General features: G+C 38.3%; 1 protein-coding gene across 1 annotated transcript in view; it reads right to left on the minus strand.

The window, feature by feature from the left end:
* Nucleotides 1-3,196: 3,196 nt before the first annotated feature.
* TRIM71 (tripartite motif containing 71) overlaps nucleotides 3,197-25,622 on the minus strand; it is a 40,976-nt gene continuing 18,550 nt past the window's right edge. The window contains exons 2-4 of the mRNA XM_088150634.1: nucleotides 12,722-12,889; nucleotides 8,577-8,711; nucleotides 3,197-4,648 (exon numbers count right to left, since the gene is read on the minus strand). Coding sequence (XP_088006760.1) covers nucleotides 3,197-4,648; nucleotides 8,577-8,711; nucleotides 12,722-12,889 — 1,755 coding nt within the window. The remainder of the gene's footprint in view (nucleotides 4,649-8,576; nucleotides 8,712-12,721; nucleotides 12,890-25,622) is intronic.

Raw genomic sequence — 25,622 nt, forward strand, 5'->3', positions numbered from 1 at the left:
TTTTTAAATTGTTTGCTTTGTGCCAAAATAGCAGATATATAGATCTGCAATAGAAATGAAGAACATATTTATGGATGAACAAACCGAGAACACACACCATTTCTTCCCCAGATGGGGTTCCTGACTTTGCAATCTTGTATAGCCTCTTAATGTAGGTATGTAAGTGTGCATATATATGTCTCTCAAAACAGAACTTCACTAGTTGGCAGTTTTCTGAGGCTAGAAGGAATGGATGGCACAGAGTTGCTATTGGACAAAAACTTCTAGAAGTAGCTTATTTTTTGAAAAGCTCACCAGAAAACAAGATTGGAATCAACAGAAGTAGCTGCTTCCATTATAAGCACACAGGGAATTCTGTCAACAATAAAATTAAAGCTTTTAACCAGTTATCTTTGGTAGCTATTTTGGAGAAACTAACATGTTACAAGTTTGTTACAAGTACAAACTCTAATCTGAAATGCCTTCATAGGTTATGCACTGGTCTTACATTAAGCTTGGCATCAAGATAAACATACTTTTGTTTCCAGTGACAATGGTCAAGCATTAACCCCTTCTTAAACTCCAGTTTCTGACAAGCATAATGTGATTGACATCTATGGACAAGTCTTCTGCTTAAAAAAGCAGTTTTTTAAAAAAAAATCTGAAACAGAAGGCATATTTCGTGTTCCAAGAGAAGAAAATCTTTCACAGCATTATCAAATGCAATCTTAAAATATTAATTCCACCTCCATCATATACTGTATTGGTCTGTCCATGGTCAAGAAGGCATTCCTTAGTTTCAGATATCCTAGCTTTTAATCCCTTAGCTCCAAAGCTCCTTCGCAACTTAGTTTTATGTCAGTTGTGGCAATGCAGAAATATTGAAAATAGCTTATGTTTTATCCACTCTACCCTAAACCTAATTTGAATCCTTGCACTCAAGAGATATTGGTGGTGACTAAAAGGAAACCACTGGGTCTGCCCAACTGATTTAAATAAGACATTAGAAATGCTAGGATAGTTCAGTGAAGGATTGTAGAATTGGTAAGATTCTGAACTCCCTGATTTCCTGGGAGAAGGATACAGTAATTAATTCTCCATTTATCAATGTAGCCATCCAGTTAAAGGATGAAACTCAATTTCCTCACATCTAGAAGTTAATTTCTTGGAAAAAATGCAAAAAGTGCAACTCATAACATCTTGGTCAGTTCAAAATGTTCATGGATAGTTCTGCCAGTAATTAATATATGGTTGGGCAGGGAGCATTATTTTTCATTAAAGAGCATTTCAGCCACTATATGAAATAATAGTTTATTGTCCCCTTCTGATTATTCAGTTCAAAAAGGAGGAGAAATCTCTTTGAAAACATCCAGATTGCTCTATCAGGATTTTGGATCTCCAAGCAGGATCCTAAAGAGGAGACATTACACCACATTACAGATATGACTCCAAGGACAGCCTTAGCATAGAGACTAAGCACCATAGCAACCCAGAACACATTTGCTCAAATATCAGTAGAGGTATATAGGGGTTAATGACAAAGCATGGAAGGAATTACATTCCTATGACTTGATACAAAATTTGAGTTACAGAGCTTCTTGGAGAAGTATAAACATTCTCAGTATTTTCAGTGCTAAATGTTGTGGCTGATTGAATTCAAGATATTCACTAGTTTTGGTTTTCGATATGCACCCCCATTTTACATGGCATTCTTTGGCGCTGGAGCAAATGAGGTAGGATTTAGGGTGGTTCACTTTCCACAGTGTTTATCCCAAAGAGGGAACTACATGGCTATCCTGCCAGGATGAATTTCCCATGTAGATGTTCCATTTAATAGGAGTGGGGAAAAAGAGCCTGAAAAAGGCAGGAAACCCTCAACTCAGATTAGTTACTACAATCTGCTTTCCTTCCTTCATCTGTAACTTCTGAAATGCACCCTGAAATTCCAAATTTCGGCTTCCTGTGATATATATATACCTGAAAAGTCACACACGTCTTGATAAAGCTACATTACAAAAAGCAAATTTCTTCAACACAAACCTTCAAAACAGAAGAAATATCATATCATGTCCAAACATTTGACTCATTGTAACGGCAACTGCACACACAGCCATGTTTGTCAAACATGTACACACACATACACACATTATGTAAGGGAAATGATTAAAAAAAAAACTGGAACAAAGGCTATGAGAAAAACGCTAGCCTAAAAGGAAATCCTCGTTTGCCTTGAACATCCATCTATATCAAAGCTACATTCCAAATATATCCTTTTGAAGTCAGAAAGGGCTTCTATTTGGGGAGACACATTCTCACCCAGGTAGCAGCTCCTTAGACAACAACAGAGGTAACTTCTAAAGTTTCCAAGTTTAGAGAGCAACTTTACCCAGCAGATAAAGAAGCTGTTTCCAAGAGCTGGCAGGCTCTCCAGGGCTGTCTGTCATGGATGGGTGGTTGGCCCTGTAGCCCTTTGGGCCGAAGTCCAAGCTACCAAAATAAGGTTGAACACACATCACAATGTTTTGTGCATCCTCAAACACTGTCTTGATGTTGTGAAGTCACTGCATTTTTCAAAATACACATGCAGACAAGTATCCATTAAAAAGAACCTAGCCTTTTTTGCCTGGTGATTTTCATCCCACTTCAGAAGACCAATGCCTTCTGAAACAAGACACTATGTGGAACAGTATGTCAAATGCACTGAGGTATTAAAAAAAGGAGAACAAAGAAAAGAGTTCTCTGCTGCAGCAGCATCTAAAAACACAGCTCCCTTCACCCCCTCCAATAAAAAAAAAACAAAGTACAATCTGAACATAAACATTTTTAAAAATCTAAAACTACTGATTTTTTTTTTCTTCTTTTTAAAGATGAGTGTGCCTTTTTGGCAGAGTCTACAGAATTTATCACACAACCAGCTAATGTGCACAGAAACATGCTTGTGCATGAATGTCCCATTCAGGGAAAAAAAGGCTTAATTTTATACTGCACTGTGTATACTGTGGAGGTAAAGGAACACAAAGATAATGAGGTAGATTAAGAGTTTATAACATCACAGGTTCACTCCCTGCAGATAAAAAGGGAAAGTACATTCATCTATAAAAAATTAAAGATGAGGTAGGTTTGAACTATCATTGTAGTATTTGTGTGTTTGTGTGGGGGTGTGATCTCTTAAAAGGATTTTCCCTGAGACAGTTTCTTCCTAGTACAGATAAACAGATTAGAAGACGAGGATTCGATTGTTTCCAAAGTCCACCACAACTATCATGCCATCTGGGGTGACTGTAATACCTGAAGGACGGTCCATCTGACCAAAGCCACTTCCCTGAGTGCCAAATTTGCATAAGAAACTACCATTCGGCTCAAAGATCTGCACGCGATGGTTCCTGGAATCTGCCACAATAATACGACCTTCCTGATCCACAGCCACACCTTGTGGGCGCAGAAACTGGCCATTATTTGTGCCTTCGGACCCAAGGAAACGGGCCGACTGACAGTCGGGATGGATGACTAGAAGACGATGATTGTTGAAATCGGTCACGACAAGATGGCCCTCGTGATTGAATGTCACGCCTCGTGGGGAATCAAAGTGCTTCCAGAGTGCTCCTTCAAAACCATATTTATTCAGGAACACTCCGTCAGGCCCAAACAGCTGAACCCGATGATTCCTCGTGTCGGACACCAGGATTTTTCCCTCGGAGTTTACTGCTACATCCCATGGGTAATTGAACTGACCATTCTTGGTTCCTTTCTCCCCAAACTTGAGAATGAACTGGCCATCAAAAGTGAAGATCTGGATGCGATGATTGTCCTTGTCTGCCACAACAATCCTCCGCGAGGAGTCACAGGCAACACCAGCAGGCCTATCGAACTGGCCAGGTCTGGAGCCCAAGGTGCCAAACTTGTGGTGAAAAGCCCCACAAGGCTTAAATATCTGAATGCGGTTGTTGCTACGATCGGCAACAATGATATAGCCTTCCTTGTCTACACTAACACCCCAGGGACGGCACAGTTTTCCATCACTATCCCCCTCACTAGCAAAACAGAGCCCTGGTAGTCCAATGCCAACATAACTGCGCCCTGATTTGACCATGACTTTAAATGGGCTGCTTTCTATATGCTGGTTGCACATCATGACTGAGATCAGATGTTCCCCTTCCATCTGAGGCCTGTAATTGACCAGATAGGTTCCATTCTGCTGGTCACATATATCAGCGCCAAAAAGATTTCCATCTGGCCCCATTACCACAGCTGAGATCATGTCCCCCCCAGAAAGGCGAGGCTCACCATCGTGGTCATAACCTATCACTGAGAAAGAGGCTACTTTGCCTTGCAATGCACGTTTGAGACCCTCCCCAGTGGCTTTGGTCAGAGGAGCAAAGGCCCCACTGCTGACAAACCCCATAGACTTGATGGCCATATACAGTGCCTGATCAGGAGGAGTGAACATGACCCTGTCATCCTCTTGAGGCTGCAGGAAGCCTCTTACATTCTTCATCTCCTGCACCTGTGCAAGCATCCGATCCCGTGCTAAGAGGATATCCATGTTCCGGCCCTCCTCTAAGACTTGCTGGACTGCGCTGATGGTGTTGTCTAGCTTATTGAGGTTTTGACGTAACTTTTCAACTTGCAGGTAGAGGGACTTGGCTTTCACTTGGCGGATTTTTTCCACCTAAAATGAGAGCAAAGAAACACATTTAGAGCTGCCAACTATAAATACTGTAGAGGATGGAAGAGTGTGTTTGAATGTGCAAAAGCAAACCTGCAAAATTGTTAAAGTTAATAAAGAATTTTGATATTCATCTTATCCCAAATTAAAATTTACTTATTTTATTTACTGTTGAATTTCTACCTAAGTATTCTTAGAAAGCCAGCCCATAGTGGCTTACAACATAGCATTATATAATAATCAATAAGGCACAACATAAAAACAATATATAACATATCATATAAAATATTTCCAAAATAGCCATTAAGCAAATCAATAAATACAAAGTGATACAGGTAGTCCTTGCTTAACAACTTTTAACGATGGTCCAGAGTTACGACAGCCTTGGGGAACACGCTTTATGACCCCCAGGGTCACGTGATCACAATTTGCAACCTTTTACTATAGTCATTAAGTGAATCACATGGTCATTAAGCGAATCATTTGGTCGTTCAGCAAATTCCAGCAAAAGCCATCCATTGGGAAAGCTGGATTTGCTTAATGACCATGTGATTCACTTAACAACACTCACAAAAGGTAGTAAAATCAGCTCCAATTTGTTTAACAACCAAATTGCTTAGCAACCTAAATTCTGGCCCCTATTGTGGTCAGATAGTGAGGACTACCTGTAATCAGAAAGGAAGACTAGCTTATAGAAGTGGTTTTTCAAATCTGACTAACCAAGCAGCCAGGAAGGATTAAGACCACTCCTCAGTAGGATGGAATCCACAATATTGGTGCTGCCACTGAGAAGGCCTAGTTGTTTCTAGCCAACTCTCCTTTTGGGGCACTCAAACCAGCCCCTGATATATGAATGGAGCTCTCAGTTGGTAACATACTGGGGAAGTAATTCCTTTAGGTAGTCAAAACCCAAGCTGTAAAGATGTTAAAAATAAGCACTTTGGAATTTACTTCAAAAACAATGGAGAGCCATTGCAGCTGAGTTGAGATTTATGTCACATGTTCCTAACGAGAGATCCAAAGGAAGACTGGCCACTGTCTTGCTGCAGTTTCCAGGTAACTTTCAAAGCACGCTGATATAAAGCACAATACAGTGATCCACCTGGAAGGTAACAAGTGCATGGACAATTGCTCAACAACTGATAGAAGGCACCCCTTGCCACTACACTCACCTGAACATTTGGGGAAAGTGCAGTCCATCCAGAGCAGATAAATGCTCTTCTAATCAGACAGAAATAACACCACCCAGCAATTTCTCACACTTTTTTAGGTTCAGACTTAGTTTGCTACACCTCATCCAAACTTAAATCTTGTCCAACCAGGAAGCCTACCCTGGAGACTGACACCTGCATAAAGTTGATACCTAGCTCCTCTCTCCCTGATCATTTCCAGTGAATTTATATAAAACAGAAGCCTACAGCAACAAGTTTGTTTGGGAGGAGGAGTAATCTGCCCAAAGTAGCATCAGGCACCTGTCCTCAAGGCAGGAACAGTATCACAAAAAAGCCAAGCCTCTGACCTCCAACTCTTTCAAGCAGTCAAGGGGGATATTATGATAAATGGTACTGAAGGAAGTCCAGAAGCACACACAGAGACAACACTCTTCTATTATGCTCCCTCAACAGATTGTCTATCTTCACCCCAACCTAACAGATTGTCCTTTCTTCATCCCAACTTAAAACCAGATCAAAACAAACTGACATTATCTGTGTCATCCAGGAGCACCTGGAATTGCTCAGTTAGTACTTTTACAAGTACCTGTACTTTGTCAATAGGGAAGGTTAAAAAATATATATTTTTAACAGGGAGTACACCATTGCCTCCTCTGATGCAGGTGGCATCATGCTTGAGAAAGGATGCATTCAGAAAAAACATGTTGAATTTCTTTCAATAGATGTCTCCCAACCAGTTCTAACCAAAAGGGAACTATGTCCAGTAGACATAGGTAGTAACTCTAGTTCATCTAAGCACCCTGTCAATTTTGACAGGTCTGTGGTAGCCAAGAACTCCTGAGACAATTCAAGAGATTGGCCACAGCACAGATGTTGAAGTTTCCATATACCAACAACTTAGGGATTCCAACATCCAGATTCAAGACAACCCTCAACTGCTCAGGTACAGAGATTATTGGGCTGAGGGCTGCCTGGTACATAAATAAATGTTCTCTGAAGATCTGTAGCCTGATAAAATTGTCTGTTGTGGCCTTCAGCCCTTCTTTGCTCCAGCACATGAAAACCTGGAGGGAGAATCTGGGCCCAGATGATATTACCTAGCTTACCCAATTAGGTCTCCATTACACAAACCAAGTTGGCATTTCCAACCTGGATAAGATCTTCCAATAAGTTGATTTTATTAGCCACCAACAACAGAAGGAAAGACTCGGGGAAATTACTTGGTTGCTTGTCTGCCTGAAACAGGTTAACGACTGGCTCTGAAGTGAGACTACCTGCCTAACTTACTTCTCCTGGAATATCCTGCATTAGAGTAACTCCCCATCCCCTAGGACCTCACCAGAACTTTGCCATTGGTTGCATCTTCCCCTGAAAATACATCACTCCTAAGGAATTTTCCTAACCTCAGCCAGGCCTATTTTCTAAAACTCATCTCCAAAAATTCATTTGAGTTAGTCTTCCCCTAAATAACCAGCCCCCACATGCTAACTCCAAGAGATTAATAATAATACCCTATCTCATAGACTTAGATCCTACAAGAATACAAATGGTGTTGTAGCATAAGAACAAGCCTTCTCAATTATAAGAAGGGCCCCAAGCTTTAACCCAGCAAGCCGCACACAAGCATTGCAACAAAAACCACTGCAGAAGTGGGCAATCAAATGGCAATTATAAAGCACCATCCAGCAGCAATGGTGGTAATAATAATGGCAGCAAGTGACCAGCAAGATTCTCAACAAGATGATGTCAGGCAATGAGACACTTCAAGAATAACAATCATGGTGGAGGACACAATGCAGGATGAAGACCCAAGCAGGAGATAGTTACTTCTCCCAGCATCATTACTTACTCTCCTACTTCCTTCCCCCTTTCTATCATTCATTCTTTCCCCAACAACCTACTAGCATTCCAACATTTGCTCTACTATTCCAAAACTTTATACAATACTGCCGTGTCCAACTTTATCACCAACACCAGTTCTTCTTTATCCTGTTCTGTCCCTTCATATCTGTTTTCTTCATTAACAAACCAATACTCACTCTCCTTCCACCAGAACTTTCTTCGTACATTCTCCTTCTCTGACACTGTCCCCAACACAAACTCTCCAAAATTTCATCTCTCTCTTGTTCTAACACTGACACCATACCCAGCTCTATCTCTATTTGCTCTTCTGACCAAGCTCACTGGTCTTTTTTCATCCAGCTCTCATGCATCTTATTTAATTAGGTCTTCCACAGATTATCCTCCATAATAAGATATTTCTATTGTTTAATTGCAAAATTCCACCCCAGATGTCAATATCTGCTGCCATTTGGCTAGTGTCCTTTTTTAAAAAAAATAATTCCATACAGAAGTATGTTTAGAGGAGAATTCTCAAACTGTGGACTGCAATCCCCAGGTCACCTCATGAGTAAGCAACACCTTTCCATATGCTGTCCAGTCACTTTCACTTGACTCTTCCTGCTAAGATGAACAGCTAATAAACTGTACAACTCTAGCTGGATCTGCTTAGCCTTCTGTTCCAGCTAGGAATTCTTTGCTTTTTTGTAAAGGTGAAGTCAAAAGAACTTTGTTTTAATGGATTCTCAGTTATAATAGACTTCTGTTTATGAAGACAAACAAAAGAAAAAAATAGGATATGACAAAAACAGCTGCTTTTGCCACCTTTTACAAGCAATTTTACCTTCTATAGAAGATTTTTTTTAAAAAAAGATAAGTGTGCCCTTACAATTCATAAACATATTGCATTCTCTTTTTACCTTCCATAGCAGCTCACATTCTCTTTCTTCTAAAGCCTTCTTGTGTCTGGAAGTCACGGCCTTCACTTCAGATTGTACCATTTTTGCCTTCATCTCAACTTGTTCTGCTACAGCTTGCGCTTGCTCAATACTCAGCTATAACAAAAGACAAAACTGCTTAGTCAAGTAATTGAACAGTAGGAGACAGAGCATTTGTTAAGCAACTCAACTTTTTTTTTTTTTTTACGATTAAGCACAAAATAACACAGGCTACCAAACAGAAACATCGGGTTAAGTTTCAATGGAGCATGTTCAAACCTTGACCAATATAAGCATCAGCCTTTGAAAGTGGGCTGGACAATGGCCGATTGAACATTTCATCATTATTAGCATCAGAGCACCATGTTAAAATCTTCTGTGAATTATCCAAATTGGAAACTGATAAGACAGATTATTTTTCTCAGACAGAAAGCTATTTATTTATCCAAACTGGTCTATTTCCCCAGATCTCTCTCTCTCACTCAAATAATGCATATACTTCCTGCCGCCATGAACTCTGATTTAGTCTACTACACAGGAATTCCACTCATACAGAATATTAGATCCTGCTTCTTTTCCTCCATTCACAGTATGTACAGTCATCACATCAAGCTGCTGTGAAAAAGAGAAGTCTTATACTTGCCTATCAAATCATATCCCCACCATCTTCCTCATTCAGTTCAGTCAATGAACTACAGCAAATATCTCCATTCATTGTAACAGCTTGGCCCAGCCTCTGCCTGCAACTCAGCAGGAGAGAGACTCTACAGTAGATTAGATCCAGCCATTCAGGTTTTTGAATTTGTTCTCCCCAATATGCCTTGCAGTTCTCTGCTTTTAATTTCCTGCTTGTTCTCTCTCTGTCTGTGCCCCCTTTCAGCGGTAGCAAGACTTAAAGTAGGAAGAGCCCTGAATCCAAATTCAGCCTTCCCAATTTCTTAATCCATTCAATTATATAATATGATCTCATTTAAACATCACCAGTATTGTAAAGACTGTTCTTAAGCTCCCAAGTACTGTACCCTTTTAAGTCATTGCATTACAGCACACACTGAAAACATTTCAAAATAATTTCATTTTTTCCAGTATTGCAGCATTTTATCAACTGTAAAGTTTCAGCACGTTTTCTGGATGGTATGAATATATTCAAAGGCATTCTGCACTGCAATAACTGAACGCCACTGTGAAAAATGCTTATGATATTTTTGGTAAAAAAAAAAAATCTGTCAACATGGCTGTGAAAGGGCATAACCTACTAATTAAAAGGAGAGGAAAAGATCTATGTTCCTCCCCCTACAGTGCCAAATGAATTCTGTGGACATACACTGTACATCAGACATCTAATAACCTAAAAACAGAAGTTGCTGGTTAATTATAACATTAAAATGTAACATTCCCATTTATCTCTATCCCAAAAAGAATTAACTTCAGACTGACAGACAGATATGTATTCTTAAGCACACATTATGTAGCTCAGGACTTTAAAGACTATTAATGTCATTGCTGAAAAAGACCAAAAGTTGTGCTTTAGCATATTTTAAATTTAAAACTTAGATTTATAAGCAAAACATGGTTAACATAGATAAGTAGAAGTCACCTAAGGGAACGTGAGGTTACAGACATACAAGTTTATACCCCTGGGGCTTCTACTATGGATGAGGAGTGTTCTAAAATAATGGTTTACTGGGATAGCAACATATCTGTTTGCTGAACATTGCATTTTATTGCAGGCCCAAGCTAAAAGTTATTCTTCCACTTCCAAAAGATAGGGCTACTGACATCAAGGCAGCCACTATCTGTTTATTTCTTTATTGCTATCCAGCAATTGTGTGGGGTTTTGTAGCCCAAATACAGTAGTCCTGCAAAAGGTCAAGATCTTCTTCATGAATTCCTGCCTTTCGTTTGCATTTCTCCTATCAAGGCATATACAGAAGATTTCTGATTAATTGCTGACGTTAATGGAAGTAAACCACCTATTTGGTCTCTGCCAAGTTACCTAATTACGTATAGGTAGTTCTGCTTAACAACCTTAACTAGGACTGGAATCACATGACTGCAGGGGCGCTGCAATGGTTGTAACTTCGAGGACTGGACATAACTACCATTCAGCGCCGTCGTAACTTCAAATGGTCACTGAACAAATGGTCATTAACACAGGACTACCTGTAGTTGGGTTTGGTCAAAATGCTTGATTTTCTGCCAGTGGGAAGCGAATAATTCATTTCCTCCCAAATAATCAGCCAATCAGAAAAGTAGGAAAGGTTGCATGCAGCTCTAGGAATCCCACTTGTGACAGGGAGCTACACTTGTCCAATGAGACAGAAGTCTTCTACCCTGTTTATAAAGCTAAACTGGTGAGGTTCCCCCTGCTATCTCCTTTTTTGTCTTCTCCCGTGGATACACCCTATTGCTGCATTTTTTCCCAGGCAAACAGAGTCATGCATAAACCAAGCGCTAATACTGGAGTACCACACCATACAATTGCAGGGGATGAGACGCACAGGGGTACTTGTAAACAAAGATGATGCTAAAGGCTGCTGCTAGCTATTTGCTTTATATGATACCAGAATCCCATTTATTATTTTAACAACAAAAATTCAAACATATAAACCTTCACTAGCAGCCTGAAAATCTTTAATGATTTTCTATATGTCAGATAAGCCCTCACCTGTTAATTTTGCTAACAGCTCTTTTCTTCTTAAGGCTTTTTTTCCCTCTGCCTTAAAACCTTGAGAATGCTACTAAAGTAAGTCTTCCTAATATTTTTTTAAAAGGCTGCATGAGGCACATATTCCTTGATCTAAATTTGTAACATCTTTCAAAAAATCAATTTTATGAACTGTAGTGTGTACCAACTGATAGAATTTTTTAGAAAGATGTAGGGTATGCTTTTTCTGGGTCTGAATTATTTTAAGTATTCAAACACTTTTTAAAAGCTGACAGAATGCCAACAATCCAGGAAGTAATGCCCCAATGACATTCCAGACCAAGAAAAATGCCCACAAGCTTAGCAAAAGCGTCTCTTACAAGTTTTGATTTTGAGATGAGCTAGACTTGTTTAACTGGTTTAATGGCATCTAAGACAATGAGTGTCCAAAGACACTCTTCTGCCACCTTGTGAACATTAAAAAAAACATTTTGTTGTATTTTTGAGAATGGTTATCATGTACCAAACATTGAGACACTGAGGCTATTAGGTCAAAGCTTTCAAGAAACCACATTATGAAAATACACAGTTGGAATACTTTTTCCTTTAGCTGGAAGTCCCAGTTTAATTTAATTTACCCAGTAATGAGAGTGGTTTATGCAAGGCTTCCAGAGAACCTGCAAGAAGATTATAGGATGGTAAAAGGCAAACAAAGAAGACTGAAAACTTTTGTGTACTAAAGACCCCAAAACTGCAATTTGAATCTCCCTGGTTTTTCTTAGAAACAATAATGGAAAGACAAAAAGCTTGGACTAACTGTGACCAAATGTCCAAAGACTCTCAGAAGCAAATACTTTGCTTACGTGTATATATAGAGCTTCAGGCAGCTTTAAATAATTATGCATTGGGAAAAGAATCTTGACTGAAACAGTCTAAGTAAAAAGTTCTAGATATCTAACTGCCAAAGTTTAACAAGTTAGAAGGAATCTGGTATCTTTCCATAGAGGTTGGAACTTGACATAATTCCAGTTGCTTTTTTGTAAAACGTTTATGCCAGGGTGATCCTAATCCTAACTTCTCTCTCTCTCTCTCATGGACGCACACACACACACAAAAGAAGTATTTTCTACATCTGTATTTTTTGTTGTTTTGTTTTCTTTTTTCTTCCCCTGTTCTGTTAAGAAAAAAAAAGCAAAATAGAACAATGTCTATTTTATTTTAAAAACAATGATCTATTTATAAATACTTTCTATAACAACTCTGGTATATTTAACACCTATATTTAGGAATCCCAATACTATGCAGCAACTTGACCCATTTCTAGATCATTCAAGAGAGAATGGCATAGCAGAGTGTATACAGAAGTGTTTTTATAGCAGGACTAGTAGTGTTTAGCCTATCAGTAATTATTGCTACCCCAGCTGAATAGGCACCAGAGACATCAAAGAATAGCAGTCCGTCGTGTAAACTGCATATTTACCTGAATGGCCTGGCGACCCTGTTGTGCATCTGCTAGCAGCTGAATAGTAAGTGTTCTGGAGTCCTGCAAAGCTTCTTGGAGGTAGATAAAGCTATGGCCAACATGGCGTCCCATGGTGCATTCCCGACAGATAGGAACAGAACAAGCATCACAGTAGAAATGCAGAACCTGAGACAGAGAGAGTATTCAATAATATGTACATCAACAGAAGATTTAAGACTTATTTGTTTTAAAAGCCATTTCCTAACTGAGCAATCTGTAAAGTACATTTGGGGAGTGGGGGGGGAACAACAGAAGTTCCCTTTTAATTCAAGGTATTAGAATGACTTTTTTCTGTTTATATCTTTCCATTATAAACTATATTCTTTGAAGTGCCATTAGATTTATATAAGTCCTTCCTGTTAAGTTCTTAATTTACTGTTTATTTAGACAAAATGTTTTAGTTAAGAACTCTCAAACAGACTCCAGTGAACTTTCCCAAAATACCATGTCAAGGGATTAGCTGATTTATTCATCAGCAAATCACAAAGCTCTTTTCACATTTCATCCAGCAGAGGGAAGCAATAGAGAGCTTGGGGTGCTCCTCATTTAAGTATTAAGAAAAAACTCCAGCAAGTTTATGCCACTTTTTACTGCTCCACAACACGTTTATATTTATCTCTGTAGAACACAAATAGTTCAAATTACAAGAAATGGTTCTAGAATCATGTAAAGTAGTGACATTCTTTCTGTTTTCTTGGCATATCCTCATTCATTATTCTATAAATATCCTCATTCATTATTCTATAAAATCAACCATAATGTTAAAATGTTCTAATTTAACAAAACTCAAACCAATGGATAACAATCAATCAGCAAAAATGAGTTACAGCATTAATAAAACTATATTGGAATGTCACTTCCAAAATCAAAGTTAGTTTCCCTTTCAAACAAAACTGATTATGTAGTGTACTTATCCTAGTTTATTATCAGAGGAATTTTGGGGAATTCAATTAATTTGTTCTTAATCATGTACCCACATTAAAATTTGCATTTTCTTTAAATACTGAACATTCATAAACAAAACCTTTTTAAAATAGTTAACAATCAGCGTTACTATTCCCTGGGCTCACACAAAATTCAGCATTTCTCCTTTGGCAGAGTATAGCAGCATCATTTTATTACCTAGTTGATTTCATTTTATTTCCAAATATTCAGTGTGATCATTAAAAAAAAAATCCTGCTACTCATTTTAAAAGCACAGAAAGAAGCTCATGCAGGCCACCTATGGAGTCACATTAATATCACAATTCTTGTGGTTGTTAGAAGCGTCACCCCTCCCTTTGGCCGAAAGGGGCCATCTGCAAAGAAAATGGCGACAATATGAGCAAGAACTCTGCTTCAGGCTAAACCTACTATTAACCCTCTGAAACAGTTAATGCCAGAAGCAAAGCTAGGTCAAAGGCCAGACAGCAGTGCTGTCATGCAGATCCAGATGCTACTTTCCACAGGAATACAATGTAGGAGTCATCACTGCACACAAGTCACAAAAGAGAGGAAAAAGTAATCAAAACAATTAATAGATTGTTAAAGAAAGCCTCTAATTCAACTGACTATAGTTTAAAAATAATGGCTTGGTAGCTGTAGGAACCACCCAATGCCAAACAAGTTCTTTTTATTATCATAGAATATATAGAGATTTGATATGCAAAATAAAGTTTTTAGGGTTAGAATACAACTGGTTTTACAAGTTAGATTAGGCCCACAACTGCAAAAATTTCTACTCATGCATTACGTTACCAGAAGCATCATTACTGAAGTGGAGGACCTTTCTTTCCTCTCACTATAGAATGAGGATCTTGTGCTAACAGATGTTGTTCTTAAGATACCGTGGGGTTAAGAACCACCTTTTGATATGTCTTCTTTCTTCATTTTTCAAATTCACCAGAATACTTTTTTAGTAGCATCTCTCATTATCAAAGGCAACAACAATACCTATAACCATTTGTAGTGGAGTTTTCTACTGGCCTTTGTCAACATGGCACCTTCCAGATGTGGGGCAGGACTAGTGGCATGTGACGATGGAAGTTATAGTCCCACAAGTCTGGAAGATACCAGACACTCTTTGCAGTTGTACCTGCCTAGTGTGGCATAACAAAACGATGTCTTTTTCTGTCCTTTATTCAATATACTTCCATATTTGTGGGGGGGGGCGCATAATAATACTTAAGATTTTTTTCTGCTTCTGATGCTAAAAAACACAACAATATCTACTGGCTATTGTCCTATACAAATGAATTCTGTCCATCTCCTGCTGCATATTATTGAATAGTTGTATTGCTTGCCAACACTTCTCCTTCTCAGCTCTTCCCTGCCATGTCCTCTGGTTGAGAAGGTACAGCCACACCCAGACAAACCAGCCTGAGAGCAGCTTTTCATCCCCACAAAAAAGAATTCAACCCGACTGGTTCTTCCTAACAGCATTCTCTCAACTGAACTGGTCACTTTTCTAGTTCATCTCACCATGGTTTATCAAATAAACCACAACAATGGATTCCAATATTACAGTAAACCATAAACCAACCAGAGCTTTCATTTCAGACTGCACACAGTTGAGTCACTTCATTTTGCAAAATATATCATTCAGCTGACAAACGTGAAAGGAATAAAGCTCTCCAGTAGTTTGGACTATCTTTTGTGCAAGAAGCTGCCAAGAATCTGAGAATAAGCTTGTTAAATGAGCCATGGTGGAAGAAAGTAAAGGTTACAATAAAATGAATTAGACGTTAATAATTATTCAATCATAGCATTCCATTTTATTCAAAAAATGTGCTATTTTTTATTTTTTTATAAATTTTATTGCTTTTTAATAACAAAAAAAGAAAAACAAAACACAAAAATAATAATACACTATCAAGAAGAAAAGAAACATTAAAAAGTGCTATTACAAAAAAGTGACAAAAATGCAACAAAAGAAAAAAACGTAGCATATTATATCATTATAACAGTAGTTACAAATATCTATCTATCTATCTATCTATCTATCTATCTATCTATCTATCTATCTATCTAATGTAAATATTATTCAGATGCATATATATTTCCAGTACATTTAGGTGATTATCTTTTTTTTAACCTACTGTATTTTGTATAAATGAGTCCCGTATTTCATTATACTTGTCCATACAAAGTCTATGTCTATAGGCAATCTGCTCGTAAGTGGCAAATGCAATCAGGTCTTCAATCCAATGAGTGAGTGGGGCCATACATTTATCTTTCCAATGCTGCAACATCAGTCTTTTGGCTACAGTAATGGCACGGAGAATCCATTTACATTGTTCAGATGTCAAATTCCATGTACTAGGTATATAGTTCAAAAGAATATTATCCCCTGAAAGTTTTAGCTATAGTCCACTACTTTATCCAAAAACTTAGTAAGTATAGGATACTGTAAAAACATATGCTTTAAAGAGGCATTGTCCTTATTACATCTCCAACAAAATGCTGTTTTTGACAATCCTTTTCTATACAAATGTAATGGAATCCAGTAAATTCTAAATATTATTTTTTGTTGCATAAGTCATAGTTTAAGGTCCATTGACACCTTTGCTATAAAAGTTAAGACACTTTCTCATTGTCTAGGCAATATAGAAACCTCTAATTCTTTATTGCACTCATCCCTTAACATCTGCATATCAAACTGATTTATTGATAATGAATATCTATAAAAGCTAATAGTAGGTTTTTTAGTTCTAAAGGATTTAACAAGTTGTTCTAGTATCTCAGCTGTCTCGGAAGCTGAAAATGCTGCTGGTCCAAACAATGTTGTTAACAAACGTTGTAGCTGTAGATATTGCCACCGGGATACATCTGATAGATGATAATTATCTCTTAACACAGCATGTGTTCAAAAATCATTTTCATCATCTATCAATTGGTCCAGAGTCAATATCCCTGCTTCCATCCAACTTTTCCATATCACCATCTTTTCCCCAATTTTTAACGTTGGGTTTCCCCATAGAGTCAATTTAGCATGGGAAAAAGGATCAAATCTTTCTTTTTAATTAGACATTACATTTCATAGCTTTCTAATTGACATAATTGTTTCCAAAGATTAGAGTTCTATTGTATTTAGATCCTAATACTATCCATCCAACCAAAGGTGCTATATGTGTATATTCAAATGTTGATTCCAAAAAAAAAAAGTCCTGTGTTGCAATTGCTAACTGGATTACACCTTCATTTGGACAAATGTTCCCATATGCTTCCAGGAGTGAGCAAGCCAGCTCTATCTACAATATAATATTTTTCCAGACAAAAATGAAGGTACCACTCCAGGGTTACTCAAACGTTGCAGGAAACTTTTCAGGAAATACTGGAAGGTTCTGAATAGAAAGGGAATTCACACTCTCACAAGCAGTGCAGTACTTCTTTAGGTCCTGGCCAAACTGTAGTTGTTCTCAGAAAATGAGATAATTAGATATGACATATTAAGACTATTTGCAAAAAATACCGAAGGCCAAGTTGCCCAACTATCTCTGGTGTTGTAGTATGTATGTATGTTTGTGGGTGTGAGTGTGTATTTCAATAGATGACAGAACTTGGCTAGCCTTATCTGGACATAGAGGTTAAATAGGGTAATTATTTAGACAGGACACCAATTCAGGGAATTCCATGGCTGTAGACCAAACTGCCAAGTCAAACAAAATCCCAGAAAAAGGCAATGAGAAACTGCTTTTGTATTGCCAAGGAAACTACATGGATGTGCCCACACCTTTACTAGGACTCAAGCTCTGTTTGGAATGCAAAATGAGGAAATTGCTAGGCACGGTGGAAGAAGACATAATGGTTATATTATGATATGGGGACAGCACAAGAAGCAAGAACTGTGCTGCATGCACAAAGCCCACTTATTTGCTTAAAGGCTGGCTTTAATTAAACGCTACACTTTGCAGGTCAGTCATGGAACATTCCTAAACCTGACCCCACAGATGATATTGGCCACATCTAGCCAATATCTACTTAGTTACTAGTATTTGAAAAGTAGCAAAACAAGAAATAGGAACAGAGAACAAAGGCTCAAATCCTGAAATGCAAATGGGGTGGGGTTTGGAATTACACAAAAATAGTTAAGCAAAAAAGTTTATTTAAAACTTCCATTATTATAGAAGAGATATAAAATAGAACAGCATTTCAGATCTCCTGATGTAGATTAAGTTTTACAAGTATTTCAGGCCAAACCTAGGAACATTTCTTTTTTAAGATCATTATCAGAACCAGCAACGTGACTGAATGACAAAGAAGAGGCAGTGTGTGTTGTATGTGTGAATTACTTACAGATACTAAAGCTGTTTGCATTCAAGACTTGCATTAACTGTAAACCAATGCCCATTTCCTCAGCCAGGAGGAAATGTTCCTTGAACTGGTCATATTCATTAAAACAAACAAACAAAACTCTGTCTATAGGAACCGGCTACATTTTCCAAAGCTGGTAAGGCATATCATGGGACTATTCATCTTTTATAGCCACAGCAGCTCAAGGAGTACCAGAGCAAGGCTATAAAGTTGATTGCTCTAGGAAAGGGCTTTACAGTGCACAGTAAAACCAAAAACATGAATGTCCAAGTGTCATACTCCCTTTTTGGCCCATCTGCTTTCAAAGAGCCAGGAGGGGGATGGGCAGAGATTCAGTTAAACGTCTCCAAGGATTCCATAGCAATCAACCAACATCTGATGAATGGCCGCTAGAGTTAAACTCTGACCTGAATAGACAATTCCTAAACCAGATCCCCTCCCCTTCATTGTCCCCAATATGCCCCACCTACCTGCCTCCTCTTTCCAAAAGTTTCAAGTACCAGGCACAATTAACAAAAGCAATGGAATGTGGATGCAGTTTCCACTGAAAACAGGAATGCAAAAACAAAAATAACAACACCCCCCATAAAAGACTTGGATTCATTGTGAAGCCAACTGAGACTTATGGCTTAGTTGTCATGCTTCGCCTTATTATTCATGAAGGGACATAAGAGAAGAAGGGACTTGACTGTTGTACTATGATTAAGTACAACCAGATTAGTAATAGCTAATAACCCAGGTACAGATCTGAAATGGAACTTGGGACATGTGGATATATGATGAAAACAACTACAGAGACTTATGTCACCATAGAATCTATTGCCCGTATTTTGTTTTTAATAGGGATATTAGAACCCTTTATTTTCTCCTCCTTATCTATTAAAATATCCAAGTCATTCTGATACCTTCTACAGACAAACTCTTCTTTTGAATCAAATGGACTCTACCGTCCTGGATGGTGCCAAATTCTGTTATGCTGCCAGCAAGATAAGATCCGCGTTGACCAGCCCCTACATAACTCTGAATAAATATAGAGAGGGATTTTACTTTTTGCCTACTTCTGTCTTAGTTTCTTGAATTTATGTCACTAATGTTAAGTACCTAAGACAAGTAACACTCTGATTCCTAGCTTGAGAGATCCAGGTTATACTGATAACAATAGTGGTAATAATATTCTATTCTACCCTTTTAGCTTGTGCTTCATATCTGGCCTTCTTCTTCTATGTTTAAACAGTTTGTTGACTGTTTTGTTTTTTACTGTCTTTGACCAAAATAAACTTTGAACTGACTGACTGAACTGAATTGATCCCTGTCATTTCACTTGATCTATACCCAAGGGTGATGGGGTGGTGATAGGAGTGAATAATCAATTTCAGATTTAAAGGATTCTAGCTCACTTACCAACCACTACAAAGGCTTTTTCATCAACACCACACAACTATTGAACAGTTCTATCACTAAAGTTGCTGGCATAGTAACAGAAAACAATATTTTTTACTGAAAAGTAGAATGATGGCTTGCTTTTTATTGGCCTATAAAAGTTTAATGGCTTTTTATTTTATATTCAGTTTTTGGCTGAGAGGGTATTAATTTTTTTGGCAAACCATATTCTATATTTGCTATTTTATAAGATGATGAAATTTTTAACCTCAAAATTATTTTGTAATATGCCAATTAACTATTAGAACAAAGTAAATAAAAGCCAGGAAGAATCAATATAGAATGAAATCTTAAAATTTTAAGTAAGTGCTATTCCATTCAAACTTAGTGTTTGCTCTGTAGATTAAACTGTGGATGACCAAAAACACACAAGCCTGACATGCTTCTCCAACCAATCGCATCCTTACCAGGAACCCCAACATACAACATAGCAAAAGAACTGACAAAAAAGCTTGGACATCTCACAGAGAAGAGTGAATATTCTATCACCTCCTCACTACAGTGTTCCAGAAAATCAAAGATGTACACATAGATGAAGATGAAATTATGGTCCCATTTGATGTCACAGCACTCTTTACGTCCATAAATCCAGAACTAGCTAAAGAATCCATATTAGCAGTACTACACAACACACCTGACCTAACCAAATAGACCCAGACTGAAATACCCAGAATCACGGACCTTATCAACCCCTGCCTCACTACCTATTTTCAGTTTGATGGACAAGTATACCAACAAATTAGAGGCACACCCATGGGATCACCACTCTCAGGACTCATGGTAGAGACTGGAATGCAACGCCTAGAAACTATAGCACTTCCACACATACAACCAAAAGTATGGATCTAGTATGTAGATGACACCTTTGTCATAATAAAAAAGGAACAACTAGAGAAGACACATGAAACCATCCACAACATCTTCAAAGGAATAAAACTCACCAGAGATGAAGAAAACAACAACACGCTACCCTTCCTGGATATCCTCATCAGCAGAGGAAACAACAGCAAATTAGAAACCCAAGTCTATCAGAAGACATCCCACACTAATCAAGTACTCCAACCTCCCACAAGAGGATCTGTGTAATAGTATTCAAACAAGCACAAACGCACTGCAGCAACCCAGAACAGCAGAAAAAGGAAACAGACCATCTATACAACATCTTCCAACAAAACAGATACCCACACAACTTTATCAAAACGTGCCTGACCACTCAACCCACTACAACACAACCAACACAAGCTATGAAAAGGATAACACTGCCATACAGTGGGGCAAAAAAGTATTTAGTCAGCCACCAATTGTGCAAGTTCTCCCACTTAAAAAGATGAGAGAGGCCTGTAATTTTCATCATAGGTATACCTCAACTATGAGAGACAAAATGGGGGAAAAAATCCAGAAAATCACATTTTTCTGATTTTTAAAGAATTTATTTGCAAATCATGGTGGAAAATAAGTATTTGGTCACCTACAAACAAGCAAGATGTCTGGCTCTCACAGACCTGTAACTACTTCTTTAAGAGGCTCCTCTGTCCTCCACTCGTTACCTGTAGTAATGGCACCTGTTTGACCTTGTTATCAGTATAAAAGACACCTGTCCACAACCTCAAACAGTCACACTCCAAACTCCACTATGGCCAAGACCAAAGAGCTGTCGAAGGACACCAGAAACAAAATTGTAGACCTGCACCAGGCTGGGAAGACAATCTGCAATAGGCAAGCAGCTTGGTGTGAAGAAATCAACTGTGGGAGCAATAATTAGAAAATGGAAGACATACAAGACCACTGATAATCTCCCTCGATCTGGGGCTCCATGCAAGATCTCACCCTGTGGGGTCAAAATGATCACAAGAATGGTGATCAAAAATCCCAGAACCACATGGGGGGACCTAGTGAATGACCTGCAGAGAGCTGGGACCAAAGTAACAAAGGCTACCATCAGTAACACACTACGCCGCCAGGGACTCAAATCCTGCAGTGCCAGACATGTCCCCCTGCTTAAGCCAGTACATGTCCGGGCCCGTCTGAAGTTTGCTAGAGAGCATTTGGATGATCCAGAAGAGGATTGGGAGAATGTCATATGGTCAGATGAAACCAAAGTAGAATGTTTTGGTCTAAACTCAACTCGTCGTGTTTGGAGGAGAGAGAATGCTGAGTTGCATCCAAAGAACACCATACCTACTGTGAAGCATGGGGGTGGAAACATCATGCTTTGGGGCTGTTTTTCTGCAAAGGGACCAGGACGACTGATCCGTGTAAAGGTAAGAATGAATGGGGCCATGTATCGTGAGATTTTGAGTGAACACCTCCTTCCATCAGCAAGGGCTTTGAAGATGAAACGTGGCTGGGTCTTTCAGCATGACAATGATCCCAACACACTGCCCGGGCAACAAAGGAGTGGCTTCGTAAGAAGCATTTCAAGGTCCTAGAGTGGCCTAGCCCATCTCCAGATCTCAACCCCATGGAAAACCTTTGGAGGGAGTTGAAAGTCCATGTTGCCCAGTGACAGCCCCAAAACATCACTGCTCTAGAGGAGATCTGCCAAAATAACAGCAACAGTGTGTGAAAACCTTGTGAAGACTTACAGAAAACATTTGACCTCTGTCATTGCCAACAAAGGATATATAACAAAGTATTGAGATGAACTTTTGATATTGACCAAATACTTATTTTCCACCATGATTTGCAAATAAATTCTTTAAAAATCAGACAATGTGATTTTCTGGTTTTTTTCCCCCATTTTGTCTCTCATAGTTGAGGTATACCTATGATGAAAATTACAGGCCTCTCTCATCTTTTTAAGTGGGAGAATTTGCACAATTGGTGGCTGACTAAATACTTTTTTGCCCCACTGTACATCAGAAACATCTCAGAAACAACTAACAGACTGTTACAACCACATGGCATCTCCGTAGCACACAAACCAACTAAAGCCCTTCAAAATATCTTAAGCAAACCAAAAGACCCAGTTGCCCAAGAAGTAAAAACAGGAGTCATCTACAACATACAATGTAAGGACTTGAACAACCACTATGTAGGACAGACAGGCAGAAGACAAGCAGAGCGCATCCATGAACACCAACTAGCAGTCAGAAGACATGATGAAAACTCCTTAATCTCACAACACATGGACAGACTTAACCATACTTTCAACTGGGAAACAGTCAACATCTTAGACCAAGCTAAATCCAAAAATGCAAGGGAATTCTTGGAAGCTTGGTATTCAAACAAGGCAGCCATCAACAGGCACAAAGAGATAAACAACATCTACACACTATTCAAAAGAGACAACAGAAAGGAAAACAAAAGACCAGAACATCTCCTCACCAGCAATCATCACCCAGATAAGCAGAGATTAACATCCAGATTACCACCAGACATACAAGCAGTAAACAATACCTTAATCAAGGAACTACCAGAGGAAGAAAACAAAACCCACACCCCCACCAACACCAACACTGACAGGGCATGCCACAATATATAAAACAGAGAGCAAACCCCATTCCATTCTAGCACTGAAGATGTTACCTAGCTGGGTAATGAAATGTTTGCAAGAAAACAATCAAGCTCAGAGAACCCCAAGGACTGCATAGTTCAACCCTGAGCTACACATATTCGCTTCTATTAGGTTAGATTGTCTCTGTTTGTATCCTACAATCTCAACCTTCATTTCTCTGGTAAGACTCAACATTCACCTCAATGAAAAAAAAGTACTGCTTATAGTTTCTCACCCTTTTTTGGGCGGTTATTTTACTACCCAGATTTATAATACTATTCTCCTTTGGGGCAAGATTACAAGTTCTCCTTAACTGCAGACTTGGACCATCCAGATTCACCTCACTGGCAAGTCCACTTATTGAAGTTTAGACTAAGGCAATGCCTTCTTTATTGTAGTAGAATAGCCTTCCTCAACCTAATATTCTGCAAATTTCTCAGACTTTAACTCTCTCTCATTATCCACAGCAGGAATGACAAATAGCCAGCTTTATTGAAAAAGATGGCATCTGTAGTTTAAGTTTAAGCAATTAGAGGTACCTTAGATAACTCTTATATGCACAGCCAAATTACACTGTATGAAGAGAACTCTGCCTCTATTTTTGCCTCATATCCATTTTATCATTTTACACTTCACATGCAAAAAGTTTTATCAAGGTTGCCTGAGGATGATGAAAGCTGTATTTAACACATAAAGATGGTTGCTCTGATGCTTTCTTTTGGCTTCAGCCTAACCTCTATAGACACCAGATAAATTTATCTTGGGTCCAATATAAACTTATTAATATTAACAAAAACTTGAAAATCTTCCCTCACATATAAATGTCATTTATTAAGCACATGCTGACAGAAGTTACTTCAATCTCTTCTAGCAGCAATCTCTCTCTGAATTTGATATGATTAATCAGAAGATTCACTGGATATAGCAGCGTCAGCCAAACCATTTTGAGAGGTACTTCAAGAACAAAAATTCTGAACTAGCTTCTTGAAAAGCTTCACATCCTTTTGAAAACCCAATGCAGCCACCTCAAAGATCTTCCCACGATCTAAGCACACAAGTATAGACACAAATGACACTTCTGGTGACATTGTCATCAAACATCCTCCAAATAGTTTGGTGCAGTCCTGATAATTAATTCATAAAGTAGTAGGCTTTATTTAGTCTTCTTTCTCCTTAAAATAACCATTCAACAAAAGCACCAAATAACTGCAGATAAAAAAGTTAACTTCTACAGACAGCATTTACATGTTAAACCATAATAATTTTTCTATAACGTATAACTATAATGTATGCAAGATCAAATAAGCACAGTTTAGAGTTTCATACAAACAAAAACCTGGTTAAATACTTCCAATACAGTGGAAACAATGACATTTTTCCCTACCCCACATATTTAGAAATGTATTCATCAATTTAGTAAAATCGATGGATAGCAGTCATATCAAAAACCAGAAACTGAAGCATTCAGGAGATTATGCCTTAAGTGTATTGTGTGTGTTTTTTGAGGCATGCTAAAATTAATATATTAATATCTCTGTACATTCACTTTTCTCAAAATCTAAGATGCCTCTAGTTATCTAAGAGTAGCCATAAGTATTATAATGAAGTAATTTCCAAGTAAATATTAGAATTTGTTTTAATGTATTGTTAAAGCCTACTTAACAAAACAATTTTATTTTTCTGTGAAGCTAAAATGAAGGTGAATACTGCCTATCCTACTAAACCCTTTCCAATATTAAAATAGTCAGCTTCGAAGAGAACAATGGAGATCTGACCCCGAGGAAAGACCTCTCCAAGGGAAAAATCTACTTTCTGCAAGTCCCCTGGAACATATCCCTGAGATATTAGTATTACAGATCCAGCAGTACTTGACACTGACAGGAGCTAGTGCAGTGTTTCTCAACCTTGGCAACTTTAAGATGAGTGGATTTCAACTCCCAGAATTCCCCGGCCAGCCATGCTGGCTGGGGAATTCTGGGAGTTGAGTCCACTCATCTTGAAGTTGCCACGGTTGAGAAACACTGAGCTAGTGGTAAGGGGTTGAATTAGGACCAAGGAGATTACTAGCTGAAGTCAACCTTCAGCTATGTAGTTGACTTTAGACAACACTCAATCTCCCTCAGCCCAAAGGCACTGTTACTGTGAGGATAAAATGAAAGAAGAGGACATTCTGATGTACCTCACTTTGAGATCCCAGAGAAAAGGTGGGATATAAAACAATAAACAAAACTAAAATTATAAAACAAATCAGAAAAATAAGATTTTAATTAACTTAAGGCAGCAAGAACTTTTAAAAAATTCTCTAAAATATTTCATCTCTGTTAAAGTAAAGAATTATTTATGCACATGCATATATTCTCTCATAAGTATATATATTTTCAGGGGACAAGGGCCATTTTTCCAACACAAAATGTTTGTTGTAGGGCACATACACATCCTGTAGCATGTTTATTAGAATAAAAGTTAACACTTCCAGAATGAAGCCACCCAGAACTTTGAACAAGATTTTAGGTTGTAATTAAATTGAGTTCCAGGAATCAAGAAGAGAGGAAATTAATTCTCACTAATCTTATTTTCACTGAGAGAGTATCTTCTTTTTTTCATTTGCTCTCTGAACACAGGACTTAGCAC

The sequence above is a fragment of the Python bivittatus genome, unplaced genomic scaffold (genome assembly GCF_059951505.1).
Source record: "Python bivittatus isolate LINGU-HERP-01145 unplaced genomic scaffold, Pbiv_v1 ctg000610_np1212, whole genome shotgun sequence".
In the NCBI taxonomy this organism is placed as follows: domain Eukaryota; kingdom Metazoa; phylum Chordata; class Lepidosauria; order Squamata; family Pythonidae; genus Python; species Python bivittatus.